Below are 15,473 nucleotides of genomic sequence, written 5' to 3' on the forward strand. Positions count from 1 at the left end.
CAGCTGATATTTTGGCTAAATTACCTTCAGAATTCATTTCATACTGATTTGCTAATTTTTAAAAACTGCTCTTTTTAGTTAAGTGCTTTAGATCTTATTCAAGTTTTCACCAGACCGATATATACATACACACACACACTCTCTCAACTTTGTTTGACGTGTGACGGAAATATAAACAAACATTATTACCAGCGGGAGAAAGAACAACTTTCATTTAGATGAAAACTGTGAATAATTATTCCTACGTTCGTTAAAGTGTGCAATAGTACAAACGAACAGGGTCTGGAATTAGTGAACACGACACGATCTGCAATATAATAGTCCTAAATGACTCTAAATTCTCCAAAGAAGGAAAGCTCATCGCTGAGTTAATGTTCCAAAAGGAAGAATAAGAAGAACACAGTCTCAACAATAGTGATATCAGCTGTTTTCGATCCGAAAGTCAAGAACGGCGTTGCGATCGCGATCTCAAACTAGTCCGGCAAATCACACACGAGCAATTGAACGCGAGTGACTTTGTATGTGAAGAATTATGTGTGCAATAGTTCAGCAAGATGGAAAACTTTAATGAATACTGGGAGTTATTTGTTGATAGGAAAGATTCAATAGCAAAGGTATGTGAAACACATTTACATAGCTATATTTTACATGCGATTGCTTTCATTCATACGAATACTGACGAGCAGAACTTTGTGCTTTCACGTCTTTATCAGGAAATCATAGCGTACTACAAAACTCTGGACGATCACGAAGATGGCACCGAGCTTTCCGAGCAATGTCGCAAATTTTTGCGCAAAAACATGATCCAAACGCCGTACCCAACATGTCAGCTGCTAAAGCTGCTGGCTATGTCGAAAATATCGAGCAAAAATAGCATTATCTACGAGATTGCGACGGCAGCCGTGTTGGAAGCTTTGGAGCAGCAAGATCAGCAAGTCGATCGCAACAAGTGTTACAACATTCTGGCCAATAGTTTGATATCTGTTAAAGCTACAAACAGCTTAAAACTGTGCGTGCTGAAAGCGTTGGAGCGAAAAACGTTGGATCTTGAGGTGTTGATGCTAGCGATTTTTTCAAGGAAAAGTGTCAAATTCATAGTGCACCTACTTCCCGAGTTGGTGGTACCGCTGCAACAGCAACAAGCGTGTGATGTATTCGAAGCAAAGCGGCACTTTTTTAATGGATTGCTTGAAAGTAACGCGAACCCGTTCTATATGCACCACGCAAACTACATACGGTTTATTGAACAGGTGTGGATGGCAAACAGTGGAGTTGGTAAGTTTTCATCCGCTGTGGAACAGATCGCTCCATTGCCGATTGATCAATCGTATCTTACTGCCTATCTGCTGGAAATGCAGCGCTGCTATCTGATACACAACGTTCTAAATTTCGATGAAACCCTATTGCCCCCGAAAGACCTATCCCAACATGCAACTGTGATGAGTATGATGCTGCGTGCCAAAGTGGATCTAAATGAGGCCGATTTTGCAAAGCTAGCTGCTGTGATAAGAACGAATCGGACATTAAACGAACAGATAATGGGCCTGACCAGTGAAGCTTTTGCAGTGGAAGGTTCTGAGGTAATGGCGTTGTTGCAAATGCAGTCAATATTTATGCTCTACAAAGCAATAGAGAGGGCCGCTGCGTCACCGGAAAGTGCGCTTATCGCAACGACCAATCTCGACACACAGCTAAAGTGTCTTCTCAAAGAAATGGACATGGAAACGTTCATGAAAACGATGGAATCGATCTTTACGATGCTGTTTGTGCGTGGAGAACTGACTTCCATCGAAGCAAATACGGCAGAGCGGAAGAATTTCCTGTGCAGTGTGCCACAGCTAGCAACATTAACGGCCAGCATGAAATCGATCATGATAGCTAGAAAACATTCGGCCACCTATCATGAGGCAAGCGATTCGCTGAAGCAACGCTTTCAAACGCTCTTTGATCTTGTCGCCGATGTGTGCTGGCGCTTATCACTGCTTGACGAGCAGGAGGTCGCATCTTCCGAAGGGATGCCACTTGACCCGAAATGTGCCCGACCGCTTCATCTTATCGATATGCCACCGGTACCGACAACGCTGACACACATTACCGAAAACTACTGTGAATCATCTTCGGCAGGCAGTGGAAAGTTGTTCCGTAGCGTTGAATCGATCGCTGCCATTGATGTTGCCAATGGGCAACGGCATCGATATGGGTACTACGGAACGTTACCGAAGCATAAATCTTCTCGCCGACAAACTCGCCAACCCCATGCAACAACCGTATCGAGCAATTCGGGAGGCAGCAATAAGGATCTGCAGAGGCAAGGATCTTTGTCGGTCGACACGAAAACCGAATCGATCGCGTATAATCGTAATGCAGCGGAAGGCGATCTTGCCGGAGGCAGCATGCGCAGCATTTCATTGAACAAGACAAACTTCACGAAGCTGTTTGCAACGCCCGAAACGCTGGCCATCGTTTGCCTTACCAATAGCAAGATGAACTTTGCGAAGCAAATTATCGAAACGCACAGTCTGCAAGAGCAGCCCGTCGGGAAACTCGTGGAACGCATTGAGCAAATGCAAACGCTCAAGAATGATTTGACCACGCTAATTCGAAAGAGCGAGCAGAAGCAAGAAATGGCAATGGCATTCGGTGGAACACAATCGAGCGATAGCAATAGCGATGTGCTGCTGGACGATATACGGCTCAAAACGGCAATGGGGTTCGAAATTTCAAAAATATTAAGCACGCTCGAAACATTTCTAAAGTCCCAACCAGTCCGCACCGAGGATGTGCTGGCACCGATGGATCGATTCGTATCCCGGTACCCGTTCCTCGGTATTCTTACCGGGAAAAATCTACAGCTTAGCCAGGTCGTCGACATCATCCTTAACTTACCGTTCAACTACGAGCTGAATCTCGCTATTTACAACTTTTTGCTGAAAAACTCCCACCACATGCCGAACGTGGGCGCGGGTATGATGTCCGCCAGCATTGCGGGCCATGGTGGCGAGGCGTCACAGTGGATTGGTAATTACGTTTCCTTTTTCGGCACCATCATGGACACGCTCCAGATCGCGCACAAGACGGCGCGGGCAAGATTAAACACGGCGGACTTTAAGCTTACCATTGGTGAGCTGCTATCGCGCGAAGTGTGCCCGCTGGACACGGTGGAAAATGGAATAGTGTTGAAGAGACGGGCACGGTTCTACAACATGGTTGAGCGGTGTGACGAGCTGGAAGATGCGGAAAATCGGGAACGAACTTTGGCACTGCTCACGGAAAGTGGTTCGGGCTCGTTGGCTAAAGTGAAGCTGTATTTGGATCATCTGACAAAGTTGCTACAATCGCTGATGCTATCCACCGGAAAGGAGGACGTCGGTGATCGCGATCATACCAAAGTGAGTGATCTCATGCGAACAGACGTACAGCGGCTGATGTTGGAACGATTGGCTGAAAAGCACGCTTCATTTGCCGCCCTCGACACGCTCGGCAGTATGCTGGGAATCAATCTTGTCCAAACGCTAGGAAAAAGGATTCTCGCACCAAAAGTTGAAGCGGCTGGCACGTATCAAAACATAGACGGCATGTGGGAATTTATTGCAAGCAAAAGCGAACTTTTGTGCCAGTTGTGTACGGCTGAAGCAGACTGTTTCAAGCCGATCAACAACGCGCACTCACTTATCGGTAGCTACAGCGAACTGATACGGGTCGGTGGTGATCGAAAAGATTTGGCAAACGGATGTAGCTATGTTCGGTCTTCCACTCCAATTCCCTCTCAAATAGAACTGTTCCCGCTGGAAGCTAACCGACCGTGCTGTATGTTGCAGCAAAAGAAAGGAAAATACTTCACCACGGTAGAATGTGTCATTCTGCAGATGGAGAACGCATCAATGGAACGGAAGGCACTCGCGTTACTCGCGAACGTCGATCGATTTGCGGTGGCCAACGAATGGATAAGCGCTTCCGAGCATCTGTTAGCAGCGATTCGCAAAAACCTTGAACCAGAGGAGCAGCCCGGCATACTGCCGGCAACACGTCAACAGCTGCAACAGAAGGCAAACGAGCTGCGAACGTACCTGAGGGTCGGTACCATTCTTCAGCTTTCAGCCGATGGTGCAGACACCAGCAGCGATGGTGATGGTTGGCGGAGGGCGCAAGCATTTTCCACCGAAAACAAGAGCACCGTCCTGCATCAGCTGCTCGAGCAGGGCGAGTATCGGGTGTGTGCCGACTGGATTAAGCTGCACCCGATCGATGCGGAAGCGGAGTTGGAAATGTTCATATACGCGGTGCATAAGGTGTCGGCCGCGTCCAGCATAGCTACGATCCCGACAGATCCTCAAGACACGGACGTGCCGATAGTGTGGCTGTTCCGTATCATCGAGACAATGCCGATCGAAGCGGTTGCCAAGCTGTACGAAACGATCATGCTCAACATTCGGAGCGTTGCCGTCGTTCGCTACATGCTGGAATATTTGCAGCGCTACACCACCACGAAACCGCTGTACCAGAAGTATCAGCTGTCTTTGAAAATTTTCGAACACTTGGCGCGCGAAGAGTACGACGGGCTGTGGAACCTCGCCAGCCGGCCGTTACTGATCATCGAGCAGTGTCTGATGAACTCGCGCCTGGAGCTACTGGCCGCGGTAATGCGCTCGATCAGAGGACTGCTCGTCGCAGATGTGTGTACGCACTGTTACGAACACCGGGAGTACATCCGTGATCTACACGATGCCGTACAGGGTGGTGCGGAGGATCAGCAACCGCTCACCGCGGGATTGCGCCACTATCCCGTCCACGATGGACTTTTCATCAGCCACGAATGTGTCGACTGTTTGCTGCGCGTGTACGCCGGCAAAGCGCTGGAGTATAAGGTGTTCCCGGACATTGCCTGCTCCGAAGCGTACCGCGAAGAACCGGCCCCCGCGCTAGGGGCAGTGAGCCGTGTATCGAGCTACGATTCGCTCAGCGAAATCGATCGACCGTTTGTGACGCCGAAGGAAATACCTACGCGCGATCGTTGGGTAAAGGACGAGGAGGCCCTCCACTGTATGTGCTGCCGGAGGACGTTTTCGATGCTTAACCGACGGCATCACTGCCGCCGGTGTGGCCGTGTCGTGTGCCACGCCTGCTCGAAGAAAAAGCTACAGCTGCCCAGCTACTACGAAGACGTGGCTGTGCGGGTGTGTGACGATTGCTGGCGCAACCGGGCCGCGGCACAGCCGAAAGACACGCAGACGGAGATGGGGACGGCGGCGCTACCGGGTGGTACACAGTCGTCCCGCATGTCCGACCAGTCCGGCGGTCAGTACGAATGGCAGCTGACGGGCAACGAGCGGTACGATAATGTGATACGCGATGAGTACAGCTACGAGTACGCACCGTCAACGAACCAATGCTTGGCGATCTGCAATTTGCACACCGCGAACGAAGAGATGGCCAGCTTTCTGCTGTACCACTGTGCCAAGCTGGAAGCGCTGTTGCGTCCGCTCCATCCGGGCGTACCGAATCCCGAGATCGATTACGCCCTCGTCGCACGGATGCTGCTCAACCTGACGCTGGGCGTGAAGGTGCGCGGTGGCGGCGCGGAGGTGGAAAAGATGAAGGAACACGCGGAAATTATTCTCTCGATCGTGCACGACAACTGTGAATCGCTGCTGCTGCACACACCCTCGATGACGAACCACGGCAGTTTGCGCAAGTTGCGCGATGCGCTCGTAAAGGCCGAAAAGTGGACGCTAGCGTTGGAATTGTCGCTCAAGTGCGGTTTCTCGCTGACCGGTGTAATGGCCGCCTGGGGAATGGCCTGTCTGCGGGCGGGTTGCTACGAAACGGCAAGGGAAAAGTTCTCCCACTGCTTACCGCGCGTGGCAACCGACGCGGAAAGCGAAGCGGTGCTGCGCATGATCGAGCAGCCGCCGGCGATCAACGGTAGCGCCAGCAAAGTGCCGATCGTCAAGCGGCCGACCAGATGTCCACCGCTGCTGAACGAAATCCTGTACGCGCTAACGTACACGGCGCGGCTCGGTACGCCCTCGGAGCGTGTGATCGCGCGCGTAAATGCGGCCAGACAGGCGGCGGTGGGCAGTGTCGGTGGATCGCACGAGCCGGCATTAAACATTCTCGGTACGCTGGCGAACCTGCGCCACATCTGTCAGGGTGAGTTCGACGGTGACGTGCCGGGCCCGAATGCGGAACGGCTCGCACGCACCGACAATGCGTCGCTCTTGTGTAGCCGACTGTTTGAGGAATCCATGCACTACCTGCTGGCGTACGGATCGCACCAAACCGTGGTACAGTTCCTGATGCGCTACCAGCAAACGGAAGTTGCCGCGCTGCGGTACATACTGGCCCAGCGCGTCGATCCGGACGTGTTTCTGCACGCGGTGCTGCTGCCCTATCTGCAACGTGGCGGGCTGGAAACGGTCGTGCAGCGGTTGTCCGACATCGACGATACGTTGCTCGAGTGGCGCGAACACATACGGTACGCGTGTCGCTACCTCGAGACGAACGATATGCTGAACAGCTTGTACAGCTTGCAGCTGCTGCTGAAGGACCCGATACGGGCGAGCATGACCTGCGTGCGCTTCTACACGATGGGCTGCCGAACGTTTGCCGATTTGCACGCATCCGAACATCACCTTAAAACGAGCGTCTCGCATCTGCAGGTAGGTGTGAGCGGGCCTTTTGTTTGCCCAGCTGATTACCCTAATCCTTCACAATTTGGGAGTAATCTTTAACACTACCCTGTCGTGTCTAATACACTACAGTCTAATACACTAATGTCTACACTGTTTTCACGGGGTTTTTTTTCCAGAACGAGTTGGAACTATGCAACTGGCAAGAGGTGCGGCTTAACAGCACCATCGATACGCACCACTCGCTGCTGATGAAGCTGGACCCGAAGGAGCTGAACAATCACATCAACACGATACTGCTGCAGCTCGACGTTACCAAATTTTTGGCCACATGTGAAACCAAAGGGCGCCAAACGGTCACATTGCTGCCGAAGGTTAGTTCCAGCTTTTCGACTACAAAACCGCGAAACGGTATTCTGCGATTTTTAATTCACTCACGAATGCGTCTCAACAAAACTACTTCAATACTGTGTTACCAACCATTCGAATGCCACGATTCTAATGGAACGATGGATTATCTTGGGCTTGCTTGCGCGTCATGTTTACGTAGCGGGTATTGATTTAAACGGAGCTGTGCGTAATGCTGTTTCTATTTGTATTTTGTTACAGATTTTTCGTGAAGCATCGCAACTGCCGACCCTGTTTGGTTCCAGCCATGAAAAGCTGCAGCTAGCCATTCTCACCTTAGTCTGTGGTCAAAATGTGGAGGAAGCCTTTGGTCTTTCCTATCGGTACGCGATAAACTGGATTGCACTGGATGTTCGTGTTTTTTTTTTCTTCTTCTGGCATTAATTTTCTTTCCTTTCCCCTTCCCGTACAGAATCATCCAGGACTACAATCTCGACGTGCAGCGTGTGTACGCGCTGACGGCAAAATATTTCATCAACCATGGCAAAATTGAGGACGTCGGCAAACTGCTGGACGTGATCGGCGGGAACGAGGGCAGCACGGGTGCGAACGAACCGGCGGCAGCAACGATCTGCGATGAGATTGTGCGCGTTGCGGTGGACGTTGCGATCAGCCGGCATGGCACGGGCGTACATACGAAGGTCGCACTGGAAGCGTTGATCAACCGTGCCAGTGCCGTCGCGGTACGCATACATTGTTACATCGCGTCCGGTCAGCTGAAGGCGGCCTATTTGCTAGCGAACCGGCATCAGCGCGCGGGTGACATACGGAAAATATTGCGCCAGGCCGAACTGCTCGGCCAGATGCATGTGAAGCGGCTGTGTGAGGCCCGCCTAAACCATCCGGAGAATGCGTCATAATGCAACAGTAAACAAAAGTGATATTTAATACATAGTAGCAGACGACTATAATAAAAACAAACTAACATTGTAGCTCATTAGCATAACAATGGCTTCCCCTGTTGTATTTAGCAACAGTTTGGGTAATCGACGCACGCCACTGTGTGAGTTACGAATGTTCACCTTTTATCGAGATCAATCATTTTACATCAAACACAATTTGTGATTCAAAATGTCAGATGATAAACGATCGTCTATCGAAGAGAACAGTGATATTTTTGGGACAAGTATTAAACTGTATCGAAATATACTTACTGTTTTGTATAGCATACTTGCGTAAAATGAGCTTATCAACCGTTGCATAAAAAGCAAACCTCATCAACTCATCAGCGTTGCTAAGTTATACTGTTGTAAAGCAACATTGTTGTGAAATTAAACCAAAAACTACAATCAAACATTGCGGAAAACGCGTAGGAAAACGATTAGTGTTGTGAAAAATGGGGGAGAGGGGGGGGTGGGGATTATTTATTAAGTTTATATCGTACGATTTTAGGTACGATCATCTAACGGTATTTGTAACAATCACCGGAAATGCGTTTTACCATCTCTCTCTCTCTCTTTCTATTTTGCTCTGTGTGAGGCACAACAATACATGAACCATATGTTTCCATTCTTTCGCAGTTTTGCTTCGCCAAATTCCAAACCATACCATTATGTATTGATTGTTCCCTTGCTAGTTATCACATATTGTATTATTATTGTAAATTTTTGGATTTTGTTTTTGCTACGTATTACAACAGTTTGAAGCTCGTATCGTCATCGTATACCGTTCGGTTTTTGTGTTTTTATGTTTTGGTACCGTTCAATTGCAGCCAAACAGATAAGGGAACCGACCCTTCTCCATTCCCCAAACACAGCTTAGTGCCTTTTTTTTCCTCGTTCGTTCGTTTCCTTGTTAGTCTCTGGCCTCAAGAAGTCGTCTTCCTGTATTAATCTCTAATCCTTTCAAAGCGAATCCTTCCTTCCTTCCTTCCTTTTTTTTTTGCTCGATAATGACTTTAAGAATTTTGAAACCTCAACTGCCTAAAGTGTATGTGCTATGTATGTATATTTGCCCTTGTACAATTCGTTACCTACTACGACTACCTACTACAGGCTAAGCGAACTAGATCTAATTTTTAGTTAAGCTCCAAAATGTTACCGATCTTCAGACTCGTTCGTAGAAGTAGATTTCTTTTTTTTCTCTCTTTTGAAAGACCAAAAGGAAAGGAATACAACAGCCCATGCCCGCGCTAACAGATACCAGTGGAATTGTCAACAGTTTTAACGACCTCTGTTCTATCAAATTGTTTAAAAACGAAAAAAAAAACGTTGCCTTACCTATGATACGCAATCGGTACACCCGATGGTACACCGCCTGGCGTTTATTGTTTCGTTCGTGTTCGATGTTAACCCAACCCAACGTGTGTCTTTGCCTTTGCGCTGTGTGTTTGTGTGTGTGTGTGTGTTACCAGTGTTTGGAAAATCCTTTCTCCCCCGTCGACAACTCCCGCTTACCGAAACCGCTCACGATCGCGATCCTCAGGAGCAGCTGCACTTTTCCACCACCATGTTCGGGATGGTGCTGTAGATCACGTTGAAGCTCATGTCGAAATACAGCAGCTGGATCGAGCTCATCTTTTTCGGTGAACAGCACGGTATGGCGGACGTGCTGAGCTGCATCACGTGCGTGTGCTCGTACTTCGGCAGGAAGCTGATCATGCACTCACCGGCACAGTACCACGCATCGTAGCTCTTCGGTGCGATGATCCAGTCCCAGCCGAACTTTTCAAAGTCCACCTTCAGCGGGTACCGGCAGCAGCGCGTTTCGTTCGTATTCTCGTCACAGTTCAGCGACAGGTTGCGCTTGATGCGCTTTTTCGGTGCATCGCGAAACATGATCTCGATGTATGGTGTCTATATGGTGGTGAGGCATGGCGGTATGGTTAAAGAACAGGGCAAACAATTAGCAAAATTCGAAGGGTTTGTAGTGAATAAAAAAAATAGAGAGAGAGAGAGAGAACAATGCTCATGGATGGCAACGGAGAAGTTTCGATGTTTGCTTTGATTGTTGGTCTTTGCAGTTGGGTGGGCAATTTGGTGGAATGTGGCTAGAATATAAGAGAGTTACACAGGAACACATTGGGTGTATTATATGTCACATATAGTAGAAACAATTACCGTCACGAACTCCATTAGGAGGGCCTTATCATTACATTACCATACATACGAAATCCTTTTGACGATGCTACCAGTTTTAAGATGGCGACACATAAATGAGCACTAAATGTACCAAGAGTCACCAAATTTTAATTTCTCTACAAAAAAACAACACGTAAACATAACCTAGAAATGCTAGCGTTAGTAAAACTAATTTTGAAAAACACAAAATTGCTCCACTTGCAGCAGCAGTTAAACACAACCGCGAAGAACTTTCCTCCTCCGAGTAAGAGATCCGCTTCGTCAAGACAACACCCGGCGATTAAGCACGCCATGTCTCCGGGGACCGATCATTTATACGGGTTACGCATATTTTCCACGGAATTTAACGCAATCAGCAAAGGCAAAGCTGTAGTGTTGTATTGGTTTGCTGCAACTCTGCTTGCAGAACGCACTGTTTGGTGTGTTTGTGCCACTGCTGCCATTCAAGTGGCGCCAATTTAATTGACACTGGTTAGGTCAATTGAAGTTAATTGAGCGACGAACGAGTTGAACGAAACCGAAATCGCGGAAGAACCCGGCTCGTGAACGTGAACGAGGCATCCCATTTGTCTGACTAAAACTTAACCCAAACGTTACTTTCTTAGAGTAGCCTTAAAGGGGTACAAACGGGTAAGATTCACGTCAACTTGAGGCAACACTTTCAACGGTTTGGGTTCTAAATTTATAAACAGTTCGATGGGTAGCTCTCTCTAGCAATCTCATGAATGTTCACGGCTAAAGCAATGTCCCCGGCAAAGTATCACAATTAACCTGTGTGACGACTTCAATGCAAAGGTAGGACGGGAGCCTCCGATACAGGTGGTTGATAACAGCGCCGATCTTTATACGACAGGACCAGCACAAAAAACAAACCAGGACAAAATGCCCCGGAATCGGCCAGTTTTGTTACTTGTGATGTTGTGGAAGTAACATTTCTCACCATACATTTAATACAGCTTTTTTTTCTCGCATAATGGCATTAATCACGTCTGCCTGTCGGTGCCACATTCCTATCAAACGCATGGGGGAAAAGGCAAAACGGATCCTGCATCTCTTTCGAATTTTGCGCCGATCGCGTCCGTCGAAAACGCTCAGAAACGATGGAATTTTTGGTTTCCGACACCAAGAGAGCATGATCAACGAAGAGGCAGCACAAATTTCCGTACCACGTGGTAGCATTTCATACGGCTGTACCCTTCCCTCTAGTGATCATAGCGCTTGATCCGTCAACTGATCTTTCATCTCTTTCCGTCCGTCCAAACAGGACAGTGCGTACCATTACTGTGCACAAGTTTATTTTTATGGAAATAACAATGTGGAATATTTATGGAATATATTTATATATGGAATCCTTCTAAACCCCCGGACACTCCACGACGACAAGAGATATAATTATTGCGAAATAATTGAACAATAAGTAATGAATAATGTCTTCGGAAATAGTGGCAATCTATGTTTCCTACTCCTATTAATTAAAAAACTTACCTGCTGTTCAGTTATGATACGCACTGTAAGAAATGGATGGATAAAACGAGACGGAGGATTCTCGACACAGTAGCTGAGCTATTTACTCTATCGATCGCTCTCCCGAGAGGGCCCTTGTTTGATAGTATGTGTAACTAATAACCAATCGTAGAAGATCTTTAATTGATCAATAGCATCACAGTGACTGATAACGTGAGCAAGCGTCATGTACAAGCATGGCGGATCCTTGTGCGGATCAGATTGATGTTATCTCCTTTCATGGATGCTCTCTTGGTGTCAGAAATCACAAAACCGGTCGCTTTTGGCGAGTACGATCGCATACGCGGAGAGACTTCGACGAAAGGAAAAGCGCTTAAAAATAATATGCAATGACGACTGAGATGACCGTGTGCGCCTCTAGCTCTTGTAAGCTGGACAATAAACACTAACGGTGATTAATTCTTTCCATTTTGCTCTCTGTTGTCCCCCAACAAAAATTGTCATCAAGAAGAAGAATAACCATGTGGGAATGTGGAAATGCGGGAGACAAACAGTACCGCGAGTCAATCTGCTGATATATGTGATATGTGATGATAACATCTATTGTACTGTTCTTTAGCCGTATGCTAAGCGGTGTCCACGTCCTTCGGGCACCGACACAGCTCAGCTCGTCGGTATATTCATGCAAACTATATACTCAGCATAAAACCGCATGCAATTATGAGGCGCGATCAGCATCTACTGGTGGCGACGCTTTCTTGTAAACGCTTTTACGTACTTACGTGTTTATATAAAGTATTTTGTGGACAGTGTTTATTAAAAGTTTATTTAATAGCTTGATCTTCGGATACGTAGTTGAGTTGAGAAAAGGGATCAACGGCGGATCAAATGGTAGACGGAGTAGGTGGTCACCAGGCCCCAAAAAATGTGTGTAGTAGTTGTATACATAGGCCCAGTCTCCTTATGCTACAGGGGGCCCCGACGGATACCACAAGAGGCCCCTGGCGAAATTTGACCGCGAACTACCCGTGGGATGATTCAAAGTGAGTTCAGGGGCCCCCTTCTTACTGCGCCTTTAGCTTTGCCTCACATGATGCCTACAAATATAAGAAGTGCATATGAAATACAGCCTCTGACCCAGAATGGAACCATCTTGGAACTAGCGTACCAGTTGATCGACATCAGTTGATATAATTGGAGCTATTGGCGTTCAAACATTAGGAAAGCACTGGTTAACAGATCATTCAGCTCGTGTGAAGTATCACAGCGAACCGCGTAGCTGCCATTCCCCACTCCTGAATGGGAATGGTGAAAACGCTCCTGATTTGCAACAAAACCAAAAGAAGTCCAAAGGAACCAAAGAAAAGCTTTCAATTAAAAACAAAAACAAATACCGCTATATGCTAGAGTGCAATACATTTGTTTTAGGTTGTTGTTGTTGTTGTTTTGTTTTATTAGTAAAGTTTTGTCACTGCAACACACCCGCGCAACACAACAATTTGGAAGTAAAGATTTGGAAAATGATGATATTAACTACTTCGAGAAGGAAGAAAGAGCTTATACTATTGCACTTGTTTTGCATTGCATCAATTCTGCCATTATTCAAACGTGTCCTTTTTGTGTGTCTGTGTGTGTCTGTCTGTCTGTTTCCATTTTCGTTGGCCGCTTGGCAGAAGCTGACTCCTCTGAGGAGCATCATATCGCTTTCTCTCATCTACACCGCCGGTGTGCATTTATTAAATTCTTCTTGCGTTATTCCCTCTTCCTAACGTACGCATATATTATTGAGCCTCCCGGAAAAATGGTTCCCCGCACGGCTCCATTAGCCAACTCGTGGGGTCACGATGCCAAACGTATTCAAGCTAAATAACGTCTCGAAAACAAAGGGGAAAAAACAGTGTCTACACAACTTCTCGACGCATCTTCTCCTATGCCCTCTTCCTGTTCTGTCTTTTTCTTTTCTTGTTTCTTGTTTTGATCCTCGTGTCTTGGCAGCTACTTAGAATATAATTCATAATTTGCTACCCATCATCATCATCATCATCATGCATTTATACATGCTATAAATATATTTAATGTGTGTATATATATATATTTGTTTCAAGTGTATATAATGAGCATCCGAATATGATTTGTTCCTTTTCATTGAGGTTGAGAAAGGCTGAAGGAAACTAAGTGTATGAAATATGTAACGTACCGATCCTGGCAGACGCGATCATCATCTCACACACGTCTCGCCGCTTATTTAGCTGATCTTCTGAAGATGTGCCCCCGTTTTAGTGATAAAGATCATTGGTTCAAAAATGTTTCGAGTCAAACGGTGTTCGCATTATCCTACTCAATCATCATAAGAGTCCAATTGATGTGCGGAGGGGGGGAAGAGGGATGGTATGAATCGGATTGAACGCAAAGAAAAGGGGCCCTATGCCAAGTTTAGCCGATGAGACACTACAATTCTACCGTTTTTTTTCTGATTTCTTTCGTGCATTTCGTCCCCCCTCTTTTTTCCCTCAAAGCTTGCAAAAAACACTACAAATCTACAATCTACGTCGCAAAAGATCGCGGCATTAACGCGGGCTAGGCTAGGCCACCGCCATCACTACTAATATAGAACACCAACAACGAGAACGAGAAATGAAAGAAGTGCCGTGTAAAAGCGCACAAAAAAGCATCCTACTACCATAGAACGAATGGTGGTTTTTTGTTTGTTTATAATAGTATCTTTAAGATACAAACTTTCCGCCATTGTTGTGTTTTGCCTTTGTTTGCCGCCCACCGATCCACCTCCGTCCCACATACACCGCTCAATGTTTCTGCCTAGTGTGCTAAGCCCTCGATGTGCTCCCCCCGGGGGGGTGGCTAATTATTATCTACACTTGATCATAATTGGACAGTAAGCTTGTCCTTGCGTCACGCCGTCATAAGTCATAAGTCATAAGGATGGAAAAATGTTGCAAGCCACTCACAAACGATAGGAATTGACCCGGGATACTAAATGTGTGTTTAGTACAGTAGTTTGCTATAACCTTCCTTCCTACTGCCACGGTACCACCTGTGAGAGTGTGTGCGTTTTTTTGTTTTCTTTTTTGCTTTTGCGAGAAGGATTACGCATTGCTTTGCTTTGAGAGAACACATCGCTTTTACATCGCTGCCCTTATAATCGAACCGATAACACTAATCAGCACTAATAGCTACTATATGCGTAACAAATGTTTCTACAGTGAAATAATCTCGTCTCCCACCTACACAAAGCGCACCACACACACTGACATGCCTGTTGAACAGTTTGAAATCCCTCGCTTTGGCAAAGTGTGATCTTGTTTCCGTTTGTTCCTTACTGTTACTGATTCACAGGGGGTCGCCCCCAACAAATCTCACACGTCCTGGACGCGCATACTTAACCGCGTTGTTGTAATGTATGAGAATATGGAATGATTGTACTACAGCTTATTAGTTTAAGGGTGTTTTGGGTTATTGTTTGTGGTGCACTATCCATTAACGTTTGCCTCCTTTTCCACGTCCTTCACGGTCCCCCGCGATCGCATTACATGCCGCGCTTATCAATGCCCTACAACACCGGGAGCGGGAGGCGGTGTGATTGATCACGGATTGATCTAGATGTGTGCGATGATTAGATGATGTAAGCGGTGTGCTTGCGCGTACGCAACAATAAATTACTAACATTTCGCACTTATACTTCCCTTCCGAGCATAATAAGCAAAGATGCTATTGGCAGCGCAAGCAATGTTCAAGCTTCAAGTGGATTTAGCAAAAACCAAGAGAAGCTGTTGTCACACAAGCTAGCTAAATACAGCGCTTTCGGCACACAGAGGGGACATCTAACGACACTATCGCTTTACGATCTACGAGAACTAACGGAACAACGGAACGG

The 15,473-nt window shown here is 46.9% G+C and overlaps 2 protein-coding genes across 2 annotated transcripts; one reads left to right on the forward strand and one right to left on the reverse strand.

Moving 5' to 3' along the window:
- Positions 1 to 554: 554 nt before the first annotated feature.
- On the forward strand, positions 555 to 8,346 carry LOC128301619 (zinc finger FYVE domain-containing protein 26 homolog). The gene is made up of 5 exons (XM_053038193.1): positions 555 to 614; positions 714 to 6,659; positions 6,809 to 7,003; positions 7,239 to 7,360; positions 7,450 to 8,346. The coding sequence occupies exons 1-5, from the start codon at positions 555 to 557 to the stop codon at positions 7,895 to 7,897; spliced, it is 6,771 nt and encodes a 2,256-aa protein (XP_052894153.1). The 3' UTR covers positions 7,898 to 8,346.
- Positions 8,347 to 8,381: 35 nt separating this feature from the next.
- On the reverse strand, positions 8,382 to 10,386 carry LOC128301314 (growth/differentiation factor 11-like). Its single transcript, XM_053037721.1, has one exon. The coding sequence runs from the start codon at positions 9,812 to 9,814 to the stop codon at positions 9,458 to 9,460; it is 357 nt and encodes a 118-aa protein (XP_052893681.1). The 5' UTR covers positions 9,815 to 10,386; the 3' UTR covers positions 8,382 to 9,457.
- Positions 10,387 to 15,473: the final 5,087 nt, after the last annotated feature.

This window comes from Anopheles moucheti, chromosome 3 (assembly GCF_943734755.1).
Source record: "Anopheles moucheti chromosome 3, idAnoMoucSN_F20_07, whole genome shotgun sequence".
Lineage (NCBI taxonomy): Eukaryota > Metazoa > Arthropoda > Insecta > Diptera > Culicidae > Anopheles > Anopheles moucheti.

Coding starts and splice junctions, on each gene's coding strand:
- LOC128301619 (XM_053038193.1), top strand. CDS start 555: ATGGAAAACTTTAATGAATACTGGGAGTTATTTGTTGATAGGAAAGAT. Junction 615..713: donor GGAAAGATTCAATAGCAAAG/GTATGTGAAACA, acceptor CGTCTTTATCAG/GAAATCATAGCGTACTACAA. Junction 7,004..7,238: donor CGGTCACATTGCTGCCGAAG/GTTAGTTCCAGC, acceptor ATTTTGTTACAG/ATTTTTCGTGAAGCATCGCA.
- LOC128301314 (XM_053037721.1), bottom strand. CDS start 9,814: ATGTTTCGCGATGCACCGAAAAAGCGCATCAAGCGCAACCTGTCGCTG.